Raw genomic sequence first — 22,581 nt, 5'->3', positions numbered from 1 at the left:
TGTGGTAAATTCGGGACAACTATTCGAAAAAATGCAATTCATATCAGAAAGCTTCACAGAGCTCCTTGCAATAGCCATGCGATGATCACTGGTCCTTAAATGTTGTCCTGCTAACAAATTTACGATCAAAATTTGTCATGTGACTTTGTCATATTGTTACAGAATACGGTGAGGAATTTCTACTCGTAGTAAGGGTTCAATTCCTCAGTAATAGCAGTAATTTTCTTTGATATTTTATCTATGACTTCTTATTCTATTCATACATACTATCCATCTAACCTTCCGCGACTGTACACTCAGAAAAATTACTCGTTTTAAGAGTTAAAATAACCCGTTCCTAGAGTTTAAAAAAAATCTTTTTTGGAGTTCAAATAGCTCTTTCAAATCCCAAAATGGATAGATTTTGAAATTTTATGTTTTTTTTTATTTTATCATTTTCTTTAATAATATTTTCTTGATCTCAAGTTCCCTATATTCCGAGCGAAATATAATGAATGATTCACGCACGTGTCTTCATGAAACACTGTTAGGCATATTTCTAGTTGATGTTTCATATGAATTTTGTCACACGAAAATCTTCTTAACTGAAGTACAGTAGAGTCTCGCTATAGGCCATCGCTCTATAGTCCACAATTTATCGACCGTTGATTTCAAAACACTGATTTTATGTTAGGTTATGTTTTTTAGTATGCGACATGCATAATTATTTTAACATTTTTGGCAAACTTTATTAAGTAGTTGTGATAATTGTGATCCACAATGAAGAGAGCAAGAACAAGTACCACAATCGCAAAGAAAGTGGAAGCCGTCGAGCAATTTCAATACTAAAAATCGTTGGTAATTTTAAAAAATTGCATGGACTATAGTGCGACCCAAGTGTCAAATTTGAAACCAAATATGGACTATAGCGAGACTCTACTGTATTCTTAAAATGAAAACACTTAAGCATATACTTCAGTCGAGATGAAATTTCACATCGAAAAAGAGTAATAATTACATCGATATCCGACGAATTAATTCAACTCGCACGAAGAGTTGTTTCAACTCTTATTTACTAAATTTTAGAACAAAAAAGAGTAACAATTACATCGATATTCGTTGAGTTAATTCAACTCTGCCATAGAGTTGTTTTAACTTTTTAGGTTTTTTCTTAGTGTACGGACGTAGGAAAATGACGGAAGGTCATAAAATATTAAGAATCTTTTCCTGCTCCTTTCTAACAATTTCTAACCCATTTGTGCAACCTCTTTACAGATCCAATATTTTCGTATCCTAAAAATCAATGCAATCAATGCAAGATTGCTCGCCCCTTGGCATTGTGTTCACATTTCTGGCGCCAAAACAGTAGTTCCCTCTATGCTGTGTTCGCGCGACATTCAACCGACATAGACACGTGTTTCCGTTTTCATTCATCGTCAGAGTGACAATCAGTCGGTGGATTTTATTTTGGTTCTCCCTTTTTCGCACCACAGCAGTTTCAATTTGCGTGCCTATGTTATCAGATGTTTCGTCCGTGTTGCTATCACTAGTATCGCCCATCTCGGTGGTGCTCCACTTTATTGCACAGAGCTTAGTGTTATCATTCGGAAGAAACGTGAACACGGCTATTTGTTGCAATTACTTTTGAGTGACATTCTACTGAAGTTCTTCTTTATTTTTTTTTCGGTGTGAATTAAAGTGCGAGGAACTTCCCTACCCGAATCGGCAATCTCACTCTCAATCAATCCCGTTGTATGTGTCTGTTCGAAAGATGATTCTTCCGGCTGATTTACTTTGACAGTAGCTTTAAAAAATATGTGTGCTTTGCATAAATGAACTATTTATAGCAGCAAGTTATCCAACCGTGAAAATTATTTATTTTTGTGAGCGATCATACAAGATATAATTTTATATCTGTCGAGTGTGAACATATTAATTTTTCATTCTTTCTCCTGTATCAGCCAAAAGGTGAATCAACTGACTTTGGATTTTTTCAACAGTTATTATTGGTTTTTTTTAACTAAATTTTTTTTAACATTATTTTTTATCTTCAACAGACAATGACTCTTCAGTCCATTCGATATGAGAAAGGGAGTCTGGAAATTCTGGATCAACTACTTCTTCCCGTTCAGTCAAAGTACATTGCTGTGAAAGGTGTTGAGGATGGCTGGAGAGTGATTAATAAAATGCAGGTATAATCCATATAGACTATATATCACACAACTTATGACAGAGACCTAGAAATGCAACAAAGTAGCCTTATCATTTTCAAACTCAAACACATTATTTCACATCTTGTCATATTTGTCTGTCAAACAATTCCAAGAGATTGTTTCTTCATCTTAAGCAAATCTTAGCAAATACAGAAAGCAATTAGCTTTTAAGATTTATGGTAAGGCAAAGATTTGTGACTAGACGAAAGATTTCTGTGCCTTATTGCATGTATCTTTTTTACAAAACGATATTGTGGTAAATAAATTGCACTAAAACGGACCTAATGATTGTCAATCGAGTGTTGACAAATTGAAAGCAATACTATTTTGGCAATATTATTTTAAACATATAAAAAAGACACTTATTGTTTTGATTTGTGGCCAAAAAGAATGTAATGGTTTAGAGACAATTGACAAGCCATAATGACGGTAATTAGGCACTTACCTTTTAGACAAACTTTTTGGCAATGAACAGTCTACCAGAAGATGTTTAACTATTTCCTTGCAATCGCAGTTTCGACCTTGTCAGATCGAGCTCAAACTTTGTATGTTTACCTTTTCTCACTCCGAGCCTATTCGCTATATCAGCCTTCTAACCTAAGAATCCGACCGGTAGTTAACAATCTTCGGTGTTGTTTATTAACCGATTTTGGGGAAATTTTGGCACATTATTTCTGAAGTAGGAACCTATCCAGCGATTTCTTGTGCCCCTTATCACTTAATAACCTCACACATGCTAGGAGGGTATAATGGGGTAATTTGAAAATGAACATAAATTGGAAGTTTGTGATTTCATCACTGTTTTGGATGGACAAAAGAAAAAAAATCACGATGAAGTAAACTTAAATGTAGGGGCCAATAGACTCAGGCTGATTCCTGAGAATAGCCTATAATGTTTGGTAGTGATGCCTTTAGTAAAGGAAAATAATGCAAAGAACCCCAAATCGATGTTCCTAAGCTTAGGCTTAATTAGTGGGAAGCTGATGGGAATTTAGTCAAATTATTATTTTTTATTATAATTACGTTAAGCTGTCTCTCGGATTAAGCGCTAAGTCTGTCTAGGGCATAAGGCTTATGCTTCTTCATGGTCTTTCTTTGTGTGTTTTTTCCTTTTACAACAAATGATGAAATCTCTAAATTTCAATCGAGGTTCGATTTTAAATTACCTGATTGTACCCTATATACTGAAGTTGATAGAACTTTGTCAATGGCATTTATTAACCGATTTCTATGAACATTTCTGTTTTATGTCCCTTTTCTGTAATCAGACTATTCTATTATGTTAATTATTTATTAAATAATTAACAGTGATAAACTCAGATAAGCTTATGGTAGATGAGATTCTTTACAAGGCGACACTGGTAAAAACAAAAAGATCACGAGAAACACTCTGAAAAGTATCGATTTTTCACATTTTTTAAATTACACTGGTAAAAATGAAGGGATCAAATTAGATTATACTCCATCCTTTACAAAAGGATGGATCATATTTTAACCTTTGAAATGATCACTAGTGTTTCTTGAAATCTTGTATGCAAATTTATCACGTAAGATTATGTTTTATCACGAACATATTACTGATATCATATTTCTCTCATCTGAGCGAACATCAAAGATGACTTTATCACTGTTTTTCTCCCCTTATTCCGGAGGTAAATAAGCGTCAAAACAGGGACACTTTCAAAGGATCCTCGATGATCCTTTCATTTTTACCAGTTGGATCAATTTGACCCTTTTATTTTTACCAGTGTACAGAATAAACGATGAAACAACGAAAACATCATCTTTAGCGTTCGCTCAAGTGTGAGCAATATTATATACAGTAGACTCTCACGCAATCGGCTCTTTTTCAATCGAGCGCAGAATTTTATTGACAATTTTCACTTTTGATTTTGAAGCAAATTTGCTCAAATTCGCTATAGTTCCTCTTGTTTTATCGTGATTCTTTATAATTGAGCTCTTTTTGTCGAATTTACGATCACTTTGACGCCCGAATCTCTCGATAATTTGGATGACATTTTGCCCCATATGCCCGATTGAGAGAGAGTCTACTGTATCGTGAGTAATCAGTGTAAGATCGTAAGATCAGTCTTTGGCTCAAAATTTCAAGAAAGACTGATGAACTTCTCAAAATATCAAATATAATCCATCCTTTTACAAAGGATGGGATTGTTTTTACTAGTGGAGCTCGGAATGTGTGCAAATTCTACTGAAAGACTCAGTCTTTGTTGAGTGGTTGCTGATAGTGCGTCGGTTGCGGCTACCTCTGTCCTATATCTGCATTTCTTTTGTGTCAGTATTTCACGCAAGAGGGGACGTCTGTATTGTAGTTGCTCCGAATGCAGATACAAAACAAATGCAGATACGACAGAGGTAGCCGCAACCAACGAGTGTTTAGTGTACGAAGTCCAAAAATTAGGGCAAAGATCTTTGTGATAAGTTCTTTCTTAGTGATTTCCTTATCGGAGGAAAGAGGACAACCTAACCGCAACGTTGATTTATGAAAAAAATAAAGAAGAAGACAAAGATGGAACATAGGGGAAAGTGCTCTCCCATCGAACGTTCATGCCTTCGAATAAAGTGAATTTCTTTTGTTTTTCGTAAGAGATTTACTCTAAATTATCACGGAATTATCAACAATTGATGATAAGTCAACTAATATTTAATAGAAATGTCTAAGTCTCTTAGGAAAACTAAAAGAAAATTCACATTATTCGAAGGCTTGAACGTTCGAAGGGACAGTATTTTCTCCTATGTGTTCCATTTATATTCGTACATTCCAATAATACTTTTAAATACATATTAGACTTAAAGAAAGAAAAATTATTCTGTACAAAAATAAATACTTTCAATTTTAAGTATTTTTTTAACACTAAACCTACCAAGACTGGTCAAATTTACCAGTTTCAAAACTTTTTAAAATTAACACAGGTATTTAAACGGCATAATGTCACTATAAAACTTTATGAATTTCTTAAAATATACATGTAATATATTTTTCAGTGTTTAATTTTAATTTTTTCCTGTTTCCCAAGAAAAATTTGTTGAGTATCCTACTTACCACAGTCTGTCATTTGGCCAAGCACTCTAGAAAAAACGACCAAAAACGGTCGGTAGGTTTGGTGTAATCTTGAAGTTTCTTATACTAATATAAGAACAATATTAACAATAATATAAGGTTGCATAGAAGTGTTAAATAATTAAAAAGGTTTATTTAACTTTTCAATTTCAACGAATTTTTCTTAACCGGTAATTTGAGGCAATGATATTATTTCAGGAATAATTCAGAAATACAGATATTTTGTAGCTTTTTCACCTTAAGAACACTTAATGCGGAGTATAACGATTTTTTTCTACGGGATTGATCACTCATACCGGAAGTTATAAATTTTTCTTCTGTATGTTTTTATCGTTGAGGTTTATATTCCCAAAAAGTATTTTATTCTTCAGTAAATAAAAACTTATTTATTCGTCTTATTCCGGTTAAAAAATGTGTCGAAATAAAACAATTTCGCAGCATACTCGAAGTCATGGAATAAAATTTAATAATTTCGTGAAACAATTTTACTTCCTTTAGCTAAACATCGGGAAATCAATGTTCAAAGTTTGGTATCAAACTTATGAAGTCAAGTATTCCTCAAATAGCAACTGTCTTTTCTTACTCATATCGATGGAAAGTCTAGAATTCGTCGGATAGTGGAAATTACATAGGGATAATGCACTATTTTTTTTCCAAAGATTTCTGTTCAAGCTCCAAGTCTTCATCAGAGGCTAGAACAAATAAAGAGCGAGCCTTTTGTATTCATAAGTTTAAAAATACAACTTTTTTTACAAAACTAACTCAAATCTTTATGTTGTTTCCTGAGATTCGTTAAATTTGGTCAGAATCGTCAGGATAGTTTGGACCGGGCATAGGCAAAGAATGGTGACACCTTTCTTATAATTTTAACAATTTTTACAACTTTTGGCAACAACAATTTCAATTGTTTCATCTCAGTTTTTTTCTTTACAATGAGTTTTTTCGTAATTTTTTTCGGACTCCAACTTTACCAGAGATCGATCTGGAACACTTTGTCACCTCTTTTTGTCAGAATTCAAAATCACAGATTCATTTGTTCATTATTTTTTTTAACCACTAATCTATATTGAAGTTGTGAATTTGAGACGCTCAGGTTAGGGAAGACTGGGGCAAAATTTGTCAAAACGCATATTTAATTATTTTACGAGCTTTGAGAAAACTTAAACGTTTTATAATGAGCATATTCTTATAGGAAATTTACTGCTCTACAACATTGCAAAAGACTATTTTCCTCTATCTCGAAAGAAATGTGAATTTCGAATCATTTTCTAAAAGTCGATTTTGTGGAGATTCTCAAAATTACTGGAGCAAATTTTGTCAGTCTTCGGATAATTTGTGACGTTTTACTCTCGCAAACGTTAAAAATAACAAATAGACATAGTTTTATAGGAAATTTATTCATCTACAACTTTGTCGAAGACAATTTTTTTCTATCTTAACGAGAAATGTGCTTAAATTGAGCTAATCAGTATTGATATTTTCTGTAAGCCAAATATTCCAAAAATGGGGATCAAAATTTCACAATTTTTTATTTTACATAATCCTTTCTCGAATCCCTTGACACTCTGCAAGTTTAAGAAGGTTCATGAAGGCTATCTATAATAAAAATTTCAAGCCTCAGTCTATTTTATTTTAGAAAATAGTGAATATTGAAATTTTCGTTTTGACAAATTTTGCCCCAGTCTCCCCTACTATCCCACGCCTCCGTTACTTCATGAAAATGTTTAAGATCGCTCCCAAGATGGTCCCAAGCCAGATCCTCAATATGTCTCAGTCATCTAGTCCTAGGTCAGCCCTAAAGCTGACTCTTCTTTGAAACGGAAAGTGCGCTACCTTCGAACTCGAATTCAAGATTCGAATAACTCAGTTTTTTCAAAAAGTTTATAATGAATTTCACCAATTTTATTTATTATATTTTAATGGTAAGTTCAATGCTTTAAATTTCCTGAATAAAGCCATAGGTCAAATCCATTAGAAATATAGAAAAAAAATGAGTTGTTCGAAGTTGAAGTCGTCCAAAAGTAGCGCACTTTCCCCTAAGGGGTTTTCTGGGGAAGCTTTCTTCACTTATTCGCTAAACATGAACAAACCATCGGAGTTGTAATCTGTTACCACAAGGAAACAGCCCTTCGACCCTAATGCCCTAGACATACTTACAACTTAAACCGGGGGACGCCTTAACGTGTAGTCAAAATAATTATCAGTCCAGCTCCAGATTACATTTCTATCTGTTTCTGACTAAACCGTCTTCCGGCTTAAGCCATAAGCTCAACTTAAGTCTGTCTAGGGCATAAGGGTTCAAATAAACTCAGACTGATCCTCGATAATATTTAGCTTGTAAAATCTGGCTGTAAAGGATTAAGTGAAGGAAATTTATGCAAAGGACTTCTAAACGATGAATTCCTTTAGAGTGTATAACACTTTGGAGCAAATCTGTACTGACAATTTTTACAGGATAAATATTCTCGATGATCAGCCTGAGTCTATTTGGGTCCTTGCAGCTGAATGTTGAATCGAAATATAAAGATAATTCGATTATAATCCGCCGTTTTGTAATGTTTGAATGAGAAATAGAATAAATTTAAACAGTGGATTAACGTTTATGCCAAAAATTAGACCCCCGATTTCGGAGGCATAATTTTTGGCTTAAAGATGGAATAAACCTGTCCACCTCTATCCGTGAATTCTTCTCAAAAATACTGTTAAATGATACCAAATTCATATAATTTGCACTTTAGTGGATTTAAGGAAAAGATATAAGGTTTTCACTCTATTTACGGCTTCTTAGAAAGCCAATGTTGCCTGAAATAAAAAGAAACATCCACTATACGCGACTTCAATGAGTCGCCATTGGAGCAGGAGTCACAGGAATCGCGCCGTTTTGCACCCCGAAAACGTGCACATTCTTTCACATCCAAAATATTAATTCCTATTTTATTCTAGAGAATTTTTAGCAAGTTTGGTGGTGCAAGATTATAAAATAACGAGAAAAATCCGTGGAATCTTGCTAAATCGAACGAAAACATTGACAAATTGACATTTTCTGGTATGCCAGAAAAGCCAAAATATGGGGTTGCCGTATGAGAAAAACAGCTTATACGCCAAAGCACTATTCCACGTTTCTGCATTCGAAAAAATATTTGCAGTCAAATGTGCTAATCCGGGCGCTTCGCTATGTGGATCGTTTATGACTAATCCACTTAAAATAATATTTTTATTTTTATTTACGTAATAGTCACTACAGTAACATAATATAACTATTCAAGTTTGAGAAAAAGCAAAAATAATATTTTTATCCATTAAATAAGTGAGTATAATCGACTCATTTCAATCTTTGCCAGCTGGGTTCTTAACTAAAAATTTTCTAGCAGTGATATTTTCGCTAATGACAGCTAGTTGATTGAAAACATTTATTGTTTAAGTTAAGTTGAGCTTAATTTTAACTCTCGACTAACGCTAATCTGAACTTCACCTGAAGTTATTTTTCGTTTCAACATTCAGCTGTTAGTTCCTCCACTGAGAGAAATCCGAAAAAGTTAAAATACAGTCGAGTTCCTCAAATTTGAACTCCTCAAATTTGAACGACATTTGAGTTCAAAATGTAACATTTGAGGTTATGTGAAGAAAGTCTTGCGTGGAGTGCCATTTTTCTCTGGTATTTCCTCAATATTATCGTTTTATATTAACTTCCGCAACAAATTTAATTTATTTCACAATAAATTACATTGATATATTTTCTAAAGTTGTTTATCTTAATTGACGGAAAGTGCATTTCACATGAATTCCGTTACGTTTTTGAAAATATCGTTCAAATTTGAGGACTGAGAAATGTCATCTATACCCCCCAAATGTTCAAATTTGAGGAACTCTACTGTAACATTCCGGAAATGTTAATTTTACCCTGCAGTATTGATCCGAAATCGGTGCAAATATTACCCTTTTTAGATGTATTGGGGGTAAAAGTTAACCTTTGTCATGTTAATTTTACCCTTAAAAAGGTGTAATATTAACATTAAAAAATGTTGATATATTTTTACACCTAAAAAGTGTTAAAGTTATGAGGAAAAAAAGTTAATCGCACCCTCTTTTTTTTCTCAGTGTCATGAACAGCTACGTTCTTTAGGGGAAAGCGCGCTACCTTCAGACGACTCAAGCTTCGGACAATTCAATTTTTTCTCTATGTTCCTTATGGATTTCACCTCTAACTCTTTCCTGAAAATTTAAGGCATTGTACTAGCTATTAAAATATAATATTATAATGGATCAAATTCATTTATAACACATTGAAAAAATATATTTGTACGAAGCATAAATCGTCCGAAGGTAGCGCGCCTTCCCCTATTGGATATCTGTATAAATAATTCCTCTCACCGCCCAGTTTACTTCATCTCGCAACAGCTTATACACGTGATCTTATCCTGTCGGTCATTACCAAAATCTCATGATAAGTTGAGAATAGGACTAAATATAATTTTGAAAATCGATAATTTAGCCAAAGGCTTAAACTTGTCTTTTATTGCTGTAGAAAGTTTAACGGATGCACGATGAGAGTTCGGTCAACAGCCCAGCTATTAAAATATGTTGGCATAAGGTCAGATCCATTGATGGAATATGGGAAAAAATATGAAGTGTTCGAAGTCAGAGTGTGTGCAAAGCCTGAAAGCCATCCCTTATTGAGAAGCTTAATTGGGAATCCATATGATGTCTTTCAACTTCAAATTTACTTTGAAAAGCTTACTTACAATAAACTGATCTCGTCTTACCATAATCTAACTGTGTTATCACACTTGCACATTAAAATTTTAATATGATTCACATTAATTGTCGCTGGTGAGAGTCCAAATGTGTAATTTGTGTGTTTGAATCATTTTATATATTTAAAATTTGAACTATTTGTTGATAATAAGGTAGACTTGGCCCGCAAAATTTGATATAAATTAATTTATAGCATTAATGCGAAAAATTAATGCGATTTTCTCTTTAATTTTTTAATGTGAAAAATATTTATGCTTTAGGTAAATTTATACTTATTTTTGCAGGCCAAGTCCACTTCTTTATCAATAAATAGAAAAAACTCCAAATATTAAGTGACTCAAAGACACAAATAACATATTTGGACGCTCACAAGCGACAATTAATGTGAATCACATTAAAATTTTAATGTGCAAGTGTGATAACGCCGTAAAGAACTCTTTTAGTCATCTCAACTATACTATGTTATGCTTGCGGTACATATACTTTTATCGATTTTGAATATATTCTCTTAATGTTAAACAGTTTATAATGTTTATGTTACGAATATTCTTGATTGTTTATTTTTTTCGATGACTAAGCTGACTGAGCTCTTGCGTTCCTACCATTTCTAGGTTCGCGGAGCCCCGGCAATTGCCATTGTTGGGTGCCTTTCTTTGGCTGTGGAAATCTATCCTGAGGAGTATGAGAGTAAGAAGACACTGCGCCAGGAGATTGAGGGAAAACTCAATTATCTGGTGTCCAGTAGACCAACGGCTGTTAATATGAAGGGTGCTGCAGAAGAGATGATCGCCTTAGCCAATGATTTGGCCAAAGATGACTCAGTGTCTGCATCGGAGATGAAACAGAGGTAAAATGACCGCATAGTGAGAGAATTATTGGGGAGAAAATGAAGAAGGACTGAAAATGTCGATTTGTCATTAATTTTAGGTTTTTGGCGGCCACAGAGGCGATGCTTCAGAAAGATATTTCAGATAACATGGCGATTGGCACTCATGGTGCAACTGCAATTTTATCTAATGTCTCTGGCGATGGACCAATCCGTGTTTTAACGCACTGCAACACGGGGTCATTAGCGACTGCCGGGTAATGAGCGATTTACAATAATTAATGTCAATTAAAAATTCACAATCTATTGCATTTGTCATCATATAAATTTTCTAATTTTCTTCTTTTCTTTTTGTATGGCCCTGGCCTTTAGGTATGGAACAGCACTGGGAGTTGTGAGAAAATTGCATGAACTGAAGCGATTAGGTAAGATTTGTCTGTTATTAAGAAACTTAAATCCTCAATTATTCTATCTGTTTCACAAAAACCTAAGTTGATAGTACAATTGCTGATTCAAGTGGCATAAAGTGACTTTAGTATGGGAATATGATTGTTGTGTATTGAGAAAATGCATTAGAAAATGAGATATAGGAGACAAGATGTGAGAGTGACAGGAGGATTGCACATGGTTTTATGATTAAATTAGCAATTTTGGCACACGATCTGCGAACTTCGGTAGCTCTCTCGATGTCATCAACAGGTGGGGATCTCATACCAAAGAATTTCTCGAAATGACATCTTGTTGATGGGCAATGTGGGTGATACTTACAAAAAAATTTAATCGTATTGAGCTCTTATGCACAAATGAGTCAATTTATAATTTTGCCTTCAATTATTGTCAGGCATTAGTTCGTCGTCAGTTAATGTCTCAATATTTCATGAAAACTTTCGTGCCAAAATTCAAAATTTCCCTACTTCTATTTGTTGCTTTATTATTCTCAATTATTTAATTTATTTTTGTCAATACGTCTACTCTTATTAAGTGGAATTGCAGAGTATTCAGAAACGTAAAATTTTATTATTACCAATTATTACGAAAAGATCATTTTCAACAAGGCTTACACTTTCCTTTAGTCTAATATTATATATTTCTTGTCAGATTTTAACTTCTATGACTAAGATCGAACATGATGAATATCATTTGATTTGAGGTACAGATTCTGTAATAATTCCACTCCGATGGAAAGGTCTTGACCTCAGCTACAACATATTAAAATTTAAAGAAAAAGCATCGACTAGTTTTCGAAATATTCGAGACCGATTAATCGAAAATCGATTTTTCGATTAATCGAACCTTATATTAAATCGGATGAAATTGGAGTGTTAAAAGGGTTATAGTACTCGACGAGAACTTTCTAAAACACCAAATTTTTTCAAAATCTATTAATTAGAAGCGGAGATATGACCATTCAAAAATTTAATTTTTGACCCCTTATAGCTCGGGTCAGGGGGGTCGGGGGACCTTAAATTTGGTATCGATCGAAAGCTCTTAGGTCCAGCTATAACATACTAAAATTTGAGATTGATCCATGCCATAGGGGCTGAGTTATTGAGAAAACAAATTTTGGGTGTGTTCCAAAATGGCGGAAGGGGGGGGGGTGGGGGGGTGGGTCTGATATCATCAACTTCTATAATATACATCGACATTTAACCTTTGTCAAAAACCGCTTGTCGATATCTCTTTCCGTTCTCTCTCCAGAAGTGGTTATACGACGGACGAACGGACGGACGGACGGACGGGACGTCCACGAAAATCGATTTTTGGCGCATATGATATTCGTGATCTATGAGTTTCAAAACGTGTAAATCCAAAATTTGGGCAAAATCCAAAATTTCTGATGAGGTCGGATTTCACCTGTGACTACAAAAGCTGAGATTGTAAAGAATCTCAGCTAACCAAGAATCGGTACAGAAATGATCGTTTTAGAATGTTCTAGCATGAGACATAAGCACAGACAAACAAAAAATGTAAACATGAGAAAGATAAGTCATTCTCGGATATTCAAGTTGTTGATTAATGTTTTCAAGATCATTAACATTAAATTAAAATTGAACTAAAGTTCGTAAAATTCTTACGATTTCTTAGTTAAATTTTGACTTTCAAAAATTCAAGATGACGATGTTTTTAGATTATAGGTATGTTTGGACGTAATGGTCGCCTAGATTTCCTCCAAAACATATCCAAAAATTAAAGAAATCGTAGGTGCCGTTTTCGAGAAAACCCCCAAAAAAACATGGTTTTAGTGGTGATGGAGAGGGGTGAGGCGGACAAAAGAAAAGAAACGTCTAGAGGTATCGTTTTTTTATTGGGGGTCTCCGAAAACTGTAAGTTGATATCTCTTTCCATTTAAGCTCTATGATGCTGACAAATTTAAAAAAGTCGATTATACATATAAGTGCTCTCTCTTTGAGTTCGAGTAGTAAAAACAGTTTTGTCAAAGCAAACAACGGTGTCCCAAAAAAATTCCCATGGCCTTGTAAAGTTATGTTTTGCCATTGTCTTTGGACTATGGTTTTGCTCTAAGAAATCAGAAAAGTGTTTCTTCCTGATGTTTTTTAAATTTTTCTAAAGGGATAAGAACGATAAGAACATTAATTTCTAAATTTAAATACTAGAGAAAGACCGTTTTAAATGTATTCAATTTTATTTTTCTGATGGAATTGGTATGGAAGCACATCATGCACAACTATTAATTGCAAATTTAAGATTCTGAAAATAGAATATTTGCTGGTAAAATTTCAAACTAGTATCCGGAAATAAAAAGTAAATCGTTTGAGGCATTTTTAACCATTTAACCCTTTAAGGACGATTGGAACACCGGTGTCCCATAAAGAAAATAATTTTTCCTGACTACCTAAAGTTGTTTTTTTCTTATGTCTGTACATAATTGTACAGTAGAAGGTTGAAGAAATCTAGAATATTTTTTGCAAGTCTCTAACTATTTGCTATGTAGTAAATATTTATGCTCAAAAATGGCGAATTTTTAAATTCTCAAATTCATAATTTATTTTATTTATATTTTATACTTTTAATTTTTTTTATGCAAAACCCTTTTGGCAATAAAAACTACAATACTCATACGTAATATTTTTCATTAAAGCGAGAAATATTATTCATCGGTATTGTCAGAAAAATTACTTAAATTTTTGGGCTATTCATAGATGCACAAAATACACCAAATCAGACTCTGTTAGACTTTCCAAGGTTAGACGTAAGACTTATCATTGATTATGTTTCTCAGTTTATTTTTTATTGTTGATTTTTAGTCCGTAAGAAGTGTCTCGTCGTTAAAGGGTTAAGGATGAAACGTGTTTTACTGATCGAAAATCAGTAATAAAAATTAAATTAATAAAATATATTATTACATTTTACCCAGGAAAATCCAACAGAGTCTGATTCGATGTATTTTTTAACTCTATGGACGATAGAGTCAAAAGTAGCCCAAAAATTAAAGTAATTTTTTTGACAATGCCAATCGTTGATAAATTTCACTTAAATGAAAATATTATGTATGAGTATAGGTAACTTCCTATTCCCAAAAGAGTTTTGCTTAAAAAAATTGGATATATAAAAAAATATTAAAAATCATCCATCGTTGCTGTACTTTGAAAATTAGTCACTTTCGAACTGAAATATTTACTATACAGCAAATAGCTGGAGATTTGCAAAAAATATCTTTGATTTTCACAATTTTCTACTTTGTGATTACGTACAAATATTAGAAAGAAATAACTTTAGGTAGTTACGAAAAATTATTTTCTCTGTAGGTCACAGGTGACCTAACTGTCCTTAAAGGATTAAACTAGAATACGAACTGAAAATATAAAAGTTTTGCTAACATTTTCAGTAATAGGGACATCCTCCGAAAACTTCAAGTCGTTTTCTTTTACCGTTTAATCTCCTATTAAACTCCTCCCTCGCTAGTAAAAAGCGTTTAAATCAGGGGCCTATTAAGTACTCCCTCCGTCCCAAAAAAAGTCGTACGTTTGAGAAAAATTCTTGTCCCAAAAAAAGTCGTACGTTTGGAAGAATATCGCTAGGAAGAGACGGTGTAAAGTAGAAATGCTGTCTATTGGAAATATCTTGTATACATACTATCCTCCATCTTCAATGGGTAATATGGAGGTCCACCTACGATTGTAAGATAAGAAAACAATGTCTTAAAAACATCTTTCTTTTGAATATTTTTAGTAAAATTTAAGTACCAAAAGGTTGAATATAGAAGCTTGGCACCTTCGGCGGCGCCCTAGTAAGTCGACCTTAGGATCATTACCCTACCTCTCATTTACCCCCCCTCCCTGCCCCTCCAAAAACCATATTGTTTATTGAGATTGCTCAAAAACACATAGTGCGATTTTTTTCTGAGGAAGAGGAGGGGCGGGGAGAAACTGGGGACATGTTGAAAATCCAAAAGTTGACCTACAGGGGGTGGGGGTCGTCCAAAGACACCAAATCTTTATCTCCAACCATTCAGCACCTATACACACAGAAAAATTTGTACACAAAATTGTTACACCGAGGGCTGTCCAGATTTGAAAAAGTGTTTGGTAAAATTTTAAGCAAGTGTTTGGTACACAATTTTTTAACTGTTGGTACACAAATTTTTAACATTTGGTAAATTTTTTTTAACATTTGGTACAAAAATTTTTAACATTTGTTAACATTTTGTGTATTTCTTGTTTTATTTTTTTTTAACCATGGTTAACATTTTGAGGAAATTTTAGAAAAAAATATTTTGTAAAATTGTTCATAAATATTTGTGAATTACTATTGGGGACTTACGAAATGTTCGTAAATCGTATAACTCACTAAAATGTTCGTAAAGGAATGTATTTTTTTGCAAACACTGTCCGTAACAAGATCACCTAACGAGGATTTTTTGTTCTTTCACGAACAAATATCACCAAAGGAACAAAAAATCCTCTTTAGGTGATCTTGTTACGGACAGTGTTTGCGAAAAAATATAATCCTTTACGAACATTTTAGTGAGTTATACGATTTACGAACATTTCGTAAGTCCCCAATAGTAATTCACAAATATTTATGAACAATTTTACAAAATATGTTTTTCTTTATGTACACTAACAGTATTTTTTAATGAGAACTCTGATTCGTAAATTATAGCCTCCGTCGTATGCCTTATCCCAAGGAGAAACATTTTAATAATTTTTAAATATATTTTATTTTAATAAAACTGAAATATAAGAATTTATCTGCATACACATTATATTTTTTTTGGAAACTATACAATAAGAAGAGTGAGCTACGCAAAGTGAGAAATATTTCTTATGTTCAATTTTGTCAACATCTTTTACAGTGTTTACAGTAATTTCTTTTTTTATTTTTATCTTAAGGGGTTACGTGGGTCAGGAAGACTTAAAAAAAACAAAATATTTTCTCCAAAATTTTTCCAGCATATTAAAAAATATATTTAATTAAAGTTCTTAAGCTTATAGAAGCACAAGATTTTAACAATATCTTCTAAAATTTTCATTTAAAAAATTTAAAATTTAGCCATTGTTACCTGATTTTTTTTTGGATTTTCTTTTCCTTTGAAAGAAAAAAGTTTTCGGTGGACAAGATTTCTTGTAATTGATTCATCTGAAGTCCAAAAACCATATAGTGCTTGTTAGCTGATGAGTTGAAGTAGTCCTTGAATGAAGATTTTTATGTCTATTTGATCAGGAAATATTTGGTTCCTGGATTTCAGATGAACCAATTCGAAGAAATCTTGTCCATAGAAAAGCATGTTTTTTTCCAAAAAGGTCTTAGAAAATCACGTTCCAGAGGCTGAATTTTTAAAATTTCTGATTGAAAATTTTAAAAAAATATAGTTTTAATGTGTACCTCAAAATGTTTAATAATTTACTTTAATAATTAAATAATTTTTTTTAATATGTTAAAAAGTTATAGAAAGTATGCTTTAAAGCTTTGCAATTCAAATTCACAGTTTTCAGTCTCATTATATCTCACAGTAAGTAAAAGAAGTATAATCATGCTTAAAAAACACTAATTATTTTTGTGAAAAGTGGCACGGAAGTTTCCTTCGGATATTTTTAAACAAAATGGTCGCTTAATTCCATGGGCACTTCCAGTTGAACGTAGAAGCGTTACTCAAAAACTCATATGTTTTTGGAGACCATTCTGAAAAAATTATTTAGAATAACTTAATTCTCATTCAGTTTATTAGTAATATTAAATGGAAGAATAATTGGGATAGAAAATTATTTTAGTAATGACAAAATTTATTTAATTTTAAAATTTTAAACATATTATACAATAAATTTTGCAGAATAGAATTTCGTTTTCTTTTCAAGTGAAATAATTATTCAATTAAATATTTGAAAAGTTTCAATTTTTTCTTGAAATTTTCACATGCCTAATTAATGCATTAATTGAAAATTTAGACAGAATGAAGCTTAAATGGGGGCTTCAGTTCTGTTGTCTTTTAAGGTACAGCCCCCATTATAACCTAATCTGAATTGAAAACTTCAAATAGGGCAAATTTTAAATTTAGAGCATTGAAAAGTAGGAAGTTGGCAAATAAAATCTTATTGAAAGAAACAAAGAAAATTAGAAAATGTGGCGGATTACCAAATGATTACAAATGAGCTCGTAAAAAAGTTCTGATGATTTTACCAGATCTGGAGGAGCCTCCTCCACGGTGACCTCCAATTCACTGCAACTTTGTGGAGCAAGGGATGTAAAATTTCCAAATTCTGGGAGGTTGCCGGCGTCAGTTTCATGCTGTTTTCATAAAATATCCCCAGGTTTTCAGAGTTATTCTCATGCTGTAGACAAAAAAGACACCATAAACCATTTTTCTGAAGAATTTCACTGATATACGGAAAATTTACTTGCTTTTCCAACTCAAAAAACACTTTTTCTCACAGAAATCTACGCTTACCCACGTGTCCTCACCATTTTATTTGACACAGCACGCGTAACACCCGCCATGATTCCCGAAAACTGTCAGATATTGAGAATATTGCGCAAAACTCTCCGTACTTAGTGCCAAGTGAGTTACTATTTCTCTCTCTTTTCTCTCCCGCTGAGAGAGAAAAAGTGCCAGAGTAACAAAATGTACACGATCTTAGCTCCTTTCGGTGAACAAATCATTGTGTACACTTTTTCGTGATCTCTTGGTGTAGCAAATATGTGCATAAAAAGTTATTGTTTTTATGTACAGAAATTTTTGTGTACATATTTTTCTGTGTGTATCACAGAACGTGGAAAAAAAAGAGCAAGATTGGTTTTATTGCCCTTTTTGTAAATTTAGACCCATTGTTATGGCATAACGAAAAGAACTATAAATCCCTTCTTTGGTACACTTAGAATTTTACACTTTAGTATTTTGGTACACTTTAGAATTTTTAAATGAAATTCTAGTTAAATATGTTAATTGCAGTAGAATTTTCAAAAGTTACATATCGACCGGAGCTCTTCGAAAAAAAAGTGAAAAAAAAATAAATCTTCAAGACACCAGTTCCTTATCTTACCGTGGTAGGTGGACCTCAATATTACTACTTGAAGATGGAGAATAGTTCATACGTAAGATATTTACTATTAACAAAAACATTCCGTAAAACAATTCCTTAATCCCTAATTTTTCCCCAAACGTACGACTTTTTTTGGGACGGAGGGAGTATAATAAAAAGTGAAGCCATTTCTCACTTTTCCTTGTAAAAAATTTGCAGATATTGCACCGCCACTTAAAGAAATTTGCTCGAAGTTCTTGTTTTATTTTGATGAATATTATGAATATGTATTTGTAAATAGCTTTTATTGCGCAATTTCAAAATATATCAGGCTGATAAGTTAATTCTCTTTAGGAAAAACTTGCCTTTAGGTTTCAGTGCCTCTATGCAGTATGAAAAAATGAATGTTTAAATTTCATTGTGAATTTAATTGATATTTTTGAGGAATCTTTTCTACTGATATTTTTCTTGTATTTCAGAACACGTTTATTGCACTGAGACACGTCCATATAATCAAGGTGCCCGACTCACAGCCTTCGAATTGGTCCACGATAAGCTTCCGGCCACCTTGATCCTGGACAGTATGGTGGCTGCACTCTTCCGCTGTCGCAATATCGGCGCAGTTGTCGTGGGCGCCGATCGAGTGGCTGCGAATGGTGATACTGCCAACAAGATTGGCACGTACCAGATTGCTGTCGTGGCCAAACATCACGGTGTACCATTCTACATCGCAGCCCCGCTCACGTCCATCGACCTCAAGATCTCGTGCGGCGACCACATCATCATCGAGGAGCGGCCAGATCGCGAAATGACGCACGTTGGCGAACATCGAATTGCCGCTCCTGGGATCACGTGCTGGAATCCAGCTTTTGACGTCACCCCAGCCGCTCTTATCTCTGGCATAATCACGGAGAAGGGCGTGTTCACGCCCAATGAACTCCAGGAGCAGGTTCTCAAGCACACACAGCCATCCAGCGATTCCTAACTCACTCAGCCGATTCGCCAGAAAAGTCCCAAAATCTCCAACAGCCACATAGAGATTCGTGTCCAACTGTACGTTAACGGTGTTTCTTCCAGAATTTACAATTAATTCACTCTTTATTATTTTTCTTTATTGTTTTTTTTGTAAAACACAACAATATTAAATAATTGCTATATTTGTAACTTCCCACATGATGACTTTTTGCCCTCACATCGTAAATCCTCGGTGGAATTTTCAGGAGGTATTTTGGTATCTGAACTTTAGTCATTTCTGCTGCATGATAATAAATAAGGTAAGATTTTACGATATATTATTGTTAGAAATTCTGCCCTCTGAATATCCGTGAAAATATAATATGTGGTTGTCGTGTAATTTATTTAAAATTCTTACGTAAACTTGATTTTCAGATTTAAATCTTTAGCTGTTCTAACAAATCAAATCAAATATTTGTCTCAATTTTTTCTGGAATTTATGAGATTCCTCAATTTAATAATTTGCGAGTATAAGTCAATTTTATTTATAGCTAGACTTTAGAGACGCTTAAAAGATTATTTAGAAATTAATAACATCGCAATCAATAGAATAAGAACTTCTAATTCGAAAATATTATTGCGCCTTGCATTTTTTTTAATTGAATTAAGGTGATTGGATTCGTTTTGCAAAGGTATAGTTTGTATTTTTTTCGTTTTTCCTGCCTCTTTAAAGAAATTTGGCTAAAATCTTTGTTTCTATTCACATAGACCTTTTTTGGGAAAAAAAAATATAATAAAGATGAATTTTAAATGTAAAATCGGTAATAATTGTAAAATCGGTTCTCATTTAATTGATAAACTTAACTAAAACTTTCTAATTTCTAGTCTAATTCAATCATTTGTTAATTATTCGATATCCAACAACAGTTGAACGGACCCTTTATTCTACTTTATATAGGAACAAATATTATCCAACTTTTATGATCAACTTAACCGATTTAGTACAAGTACGGGCCCTATGTTCATTAAAATAATTAAGATCTTAACATATTTCGTTGAAGTTCTTTATTTGATTTTAACAATTCGTATTAAAATAAAATTTCCTATGATTTCTTATTTTCATAAAATTTAGAGCAACTGAAGTTATATATCGGCTTAACGTAATTACAAAGTCGAAACGTTATCATTCCACCCCAGGATACATTGAGCTAATTTCGAACTGAATCTAATTTTAAATTTTGAAATTTCCTCACTCTCTTTCACATGAGCAAAAATAAAAAAAAATATTTTTAAAAATTTTAGTCCTGAAAGTAAGTTAGGGCAGTTATTGAACAGGTTTTTGTAAAAGCTTCATGTTAACATGATATATTGAAAATTTAAATAGGTCTAAGAAGCTGCTCTAATCGATAAACTCGATAGAACTTTTTTTACGGATGTTTTTTATGGAACGATTTAATATACTCTACCATTCGCTTGAAATCACCTTCCCTATCAGTTATCTGCTAAATTTAAATTCGTGCTGTATTATTTTTACTAATATTAAGTTAAATTATTGAAAGTCACATGATATACTAAGCTAAAAGGACGCAAAAATACGGGAAGAACCCTTATGAAACTTTTTAATTTCACGATGTTTAAGGGATTGATGATTGTTGCTTTATCGAACGTGGAAAAGTTTCTAAAAGGTTTTAGCTCGGTTTACATTTCTCCGGAGGAGGCTAGACTTAATCTGTGAAAGGAAACCTTTCCATCAGATTTTGCCGAATTAACACTTCGTAGAACTCTAACTAAAAGTGTCACGGAGGGACCAAGTGCCAGTCGCTGCCATTTATCGAATTTTACAAAATATTTTGATATTTTTACTTATATTTAAACATTGGAGTTTTAGTCAGTTCTTTTCTGGTGTCTGAATCAGAAATTTCATCTGCGGGTACTCTATCTAAAAATTTTTAACCATTCTATGTTTTCATCTTTATCAGAATAATGAAGTAAGGGAAAGTGGTCTGCCTTTGAATGCGGCAGACTTTGAATGTTTCAATTTTTCTCTTATTTTTCAAAGCAAAAATTCTACTTTATGAACAATAGTTAATACTATTAACTATTTTCTATAAACTTCGCTTTAATAAAATGAATTTTGAGCTTTGGTAAATAAGAGAAAAATTGAATTATTCCCATAATTATTCATATTTCCCAATTCAATATTTCCCATAATTCTTTTCAATTATTTACAAAAACACTTTCAATTTGTTCTTTTAAGGCTTTTATACACTAACAATTAAGAAAATTACATCTGCAGAACGTCAAACTCCCATATAAAATGCATATGGCAGCATCTGCCACTTGGTCCTTCCGAGTGCAGTTTTTTGTTTTTGCAATATATTTACATTAATATTTAATTTTTATTAAAAATTTTATAACAAAAAATTAGCCAGATAAATTCTGCACGCATTCAATCAGGCGGCCAGGCGAAATGATATATTCTTCACTATAAAAAATTAAATTGAAAACTAAATTGGCAGCGGCTGCCACTAGGGTCCTTCCAAGTGTTAAGGAACGGACTTCCTCCTGGTGGTACTAAAACTGGATGACCTGGAAGTCTTTCAATCGTTTGAGAAATGGCGTAATACGCCTCAATAGGCTCCGGTGGGCTGGTCATCTGGTTCGCAAGGATGAGGACGACCCAGCCTGGAAAGTCTTTAGGGGCGGACTCTATGCTACGAGGAGACGAGGCCGACCCAGCCTCAGATCGACCGACGGTGTGGACCAGGACGCCAGCTCATTAGGGGTGCGGAATTGGAGAACAGTGGCGCGTAACAGGCTCGAGTAGCGACGGGTCCTGAGTCAGGCCAAGACCAGTAATTGGTTGTAGCGCCGGATAAGTAAGTAAGTAAGTAAGTCCTCTTACCATTGACGTGGCCCTTTTCTGGGCAAGACATGCGTATCTTACGCCTCGACACGATTAATAATAATAATAAGTACACAGAATGAAGTTTTAGCCCAGTCCTTGGAAGATTCAAAATCCTAAATGGTTTGAAAAATCTAGTGGATCATTCCATCTGTTCTTCATATTGTAATCTTATATTTTCTTATGGAGCTGAGCTCTTTTTCCTTGCAGATAGTGATACGATTAACAGGTTAAAAGTAGCTTTTAACAACTGCGTAAGGTATATCTGCTCGCTTGGTCCCCGTGATCACATTACTCCTCATAGGAGACGTGTTTGTTGGTTGCGATTTATCGTCCTTCCTTTAAATGCGTGCTCTTCTCTTTCTGCATCGCCTGGTGACAGCTGTATCACC

At 33.4% G+C, this 22,581-nt stretch overlaps 1 protein-coding gene across 1 annotated transcript; it reads left to right on the top strand.

Moving 5' to 3' along the window:
- The first annotated feature begins 1,387 nt into the window (after positions 1-1,387).
- LOC129798836 (methylthioribose-1-phosphate isomerase) lies at positions 1,388-19,501 on the top strand. The gene is made up of 6 exons (XM_055842229.1): positions 1,388-1,947; positions 2,037-2,171; positions 10,638-10,873; positions 10,954-11,109; positions 11,225-11,277; positions 18,810-19,501. Exons 2-6 carry the CDS (start codon positions 2,040-2,042, stop codon positions 19,313-19,315), a joined length of 1,083 nt encoding a protein of 360 aa, XP_055698204.1. The 5' UTR covers positions 1,388-1,947; positions 2,037-2,039; the 3' UTR covers positions 19,316-19,501.
- Positions 19,502-22,581: the final 3,080 nt, after the last annotated feature.

Source organism: Phlebotomus papatasi, chromosome 1 (genome assembly GCF_024763615.1).
Source record: "Phlebotomus papatasi isolate M1 chromosome 1, Ppap_2.1, whole genome shotgun sequence".
In the NCBI taxonomy this organism is placed as follows: domain Eukaryota; kingdom Metazoa; phylum Arthropoda; class Insecta; order Diptera; family Psychodidae; genus Phlebotomus; species Phlebotomus papatasi.
Note: the sequence above shows the minus strand (reverse complement) of the source record. Positions and strands in the feature narration are given on the sequence as shown.

What these genes read in the sequence shown, in the direction of transcription:
- LOC129798836 (XM_055842229.1), top strand. Translation starts at nt 2,040, where the DNA reads ATGACTCTTCAGTCCATTCGATATGAGAAAGGGAGTCTGGAAATTCTG. An exon ending in GAGTGATTAATAAAATGCAG is followed by an intron (nt 2,172 to 10,637) that starts GTATAATCCATA and finishes TACCATTTCTAG; the next exon opens with GTTCGCGGAGCCCCGGCAAT. An exon ending in GGGTCATTAGCGACTGCCGG is followed by an intron (nt 11,110 to 11,224) that starts GTAATGAGCGAT and finishes CCTGGCCTTTAG; the next exon opens with GTATGGAACAGCACTGGGAG.